Here is a 1,462-nt window from a genome sequence, read left to right on the forward strand (position 1 = left end):
GGTGGCCGGAGACACCGTGGCTCTGCACGGCCACCACCACCTTGTGCCAGCGCCCGTCGAAGAGGGACGCGACCGCCTTCCCCGCGAAGACAGCGCTGACAAACGTGGCCCCCCGTGCCCTGGCCTGGAACTCCAGGCTCTTCTCAGGGCCGTGCACAGCCAGGGAGAGCTGGGCAGAGAGGGGACACCATGCTTGGGGACAGGTCCCTGCTGGCCCCGGGTCACCAGCGTGTCCCACCACCCTAGGGCTGTACCTGGGGGTAGCCCTGCCGGTCGGTGACCTGGAAGAGGTACCAGTGCTCCCCGGTGCTGTTCTTCTTCAGCAGCAAAGTGAAGACGAGGGTGAAGGCAGGGGGGAGCCCCCGGGGAAACACCTGCCTGTGGGGATGGGTGTCAGGGACAGCCAGAGCCTTCACCAAGCTCCTGTGCCCTCATTTGCACCAAGGCTGGTGGCAGCACCACCATCAACAGCCCCAATCCCATGGCACCCACTGACAGCATCACCCCAACACTCCTGTGGGTCCTGCTGGGGTCTGTTCCCATGCACTTATCACCACAGTATTGATTTTTGTCCCCAGGCAGCTGGGAAACATGTCCCTGACCCCTCAGCCTCCCTGGATGCTCCTGTGCAGGTGGGGGGGGGCAGGGTCAGCCCCATTGCCCAGTCCCCACCAGCAGCCTGGCCCACCCTGGCATGGCTGGGAGCAGGGCAGCCATTCCTCAGTGGGATCATGCCCAGCTCACCCACAGCCCACTCAACCACTGGAAATATTTGCTCGGGGCTCCACTCCCAACCTCAGCTCTACCACGCCAGCAATTTTCCAAACCACCACCCTGGAGAAGGACCAAGGCATGGGAAGTAAACTGGACCCAGTGGTCCCCTCTGCTCTCTGTATTGCACAGAGATGTCCTCGTGGGCCACCAAAGAGCAGGACCAGGGCAGAGGGACACCCATGGGTGCCCACCTGGGACTCACAACCTGGCTGCTGGGGCCAACCCAGAGCTGAGCACTCCCCAGGGCTGGGGCTGGGCTGCCTCAGCCACTGGGCCAAGAGCAACACCAGCCTGGACAATTCGTCGCCTCAAAACCATCTAAGGACTTGGCTGCCCAGGTCAGGAGCCAAGGATGGATCTTCTTCATCCTTGGTAAGGCCCCGTACCCAGCACAGCCATGTGCCAGCCCCAGGGTGACGTGGGGACAAGCAGGCTGGAGGAGGCAGGCATTCAAACCACAGCAGCTTCCTTAAGGAGCAGCTCCCGAGGACGTGGACCTGCTCCCACCTCACCACGCTGCAGCACCCCTGCCAGCCCCAGCCCCCCCCTGCACAGCCTCAGGCACAGCTGGTGGAGCCCAGGGCAGGTCTCCTCACACCTCCCCCTGCAGACCCCAGGGCAAGTCTCCTCACACCTCCCCCTGCACACCCCAGGGCAGGTCTCCTCACACAGACCCCTGCAGACCACA

The 1,462-nt window shown here is 63.7% G+C and overlaps 1 protein-coding gene across 1 annotated transcript in view; it reads right to left on the reverse strand.

The window, feature by feature from the left end:
- Nucleotides 1–1,462, reverse strand: part of COL16A1 (collagen, type XVI, alpha 1) — a 29,214-nt gene that overhangs the window by 24,381 nt on the left and 3,371 nt on the right. Inside the window, exons 5-6 of the mRNA XM_010000600.1 lie at nt 255–378; nt 29–169 (exon numbers count right to left, since the gene is read on the reverse strand). Coding sequence (XP_009998902.1) covers nt 29–169; nt 255–378 — 265 coding nt within the window. The remainder of the gene's footprint in view (nt 1–28; nt 170–254; nt 379–1,462) is intronic.

This window comes from Chaetura pelagica, unplaced genomic scaffold, assembly GCF_000747805.2.
Source record: "Chaetura pelagica isolate M959 unplaced genomic scaffold, ChaPel_1.0 scaffold676, whole genome shotgun sequence".
NCBI classification, from domain to species: Eukaryota; Metazoa; Chordata; class Aves; order Apodiformes; family Apodidae; genus Chaetura; species Chaetura pelagica.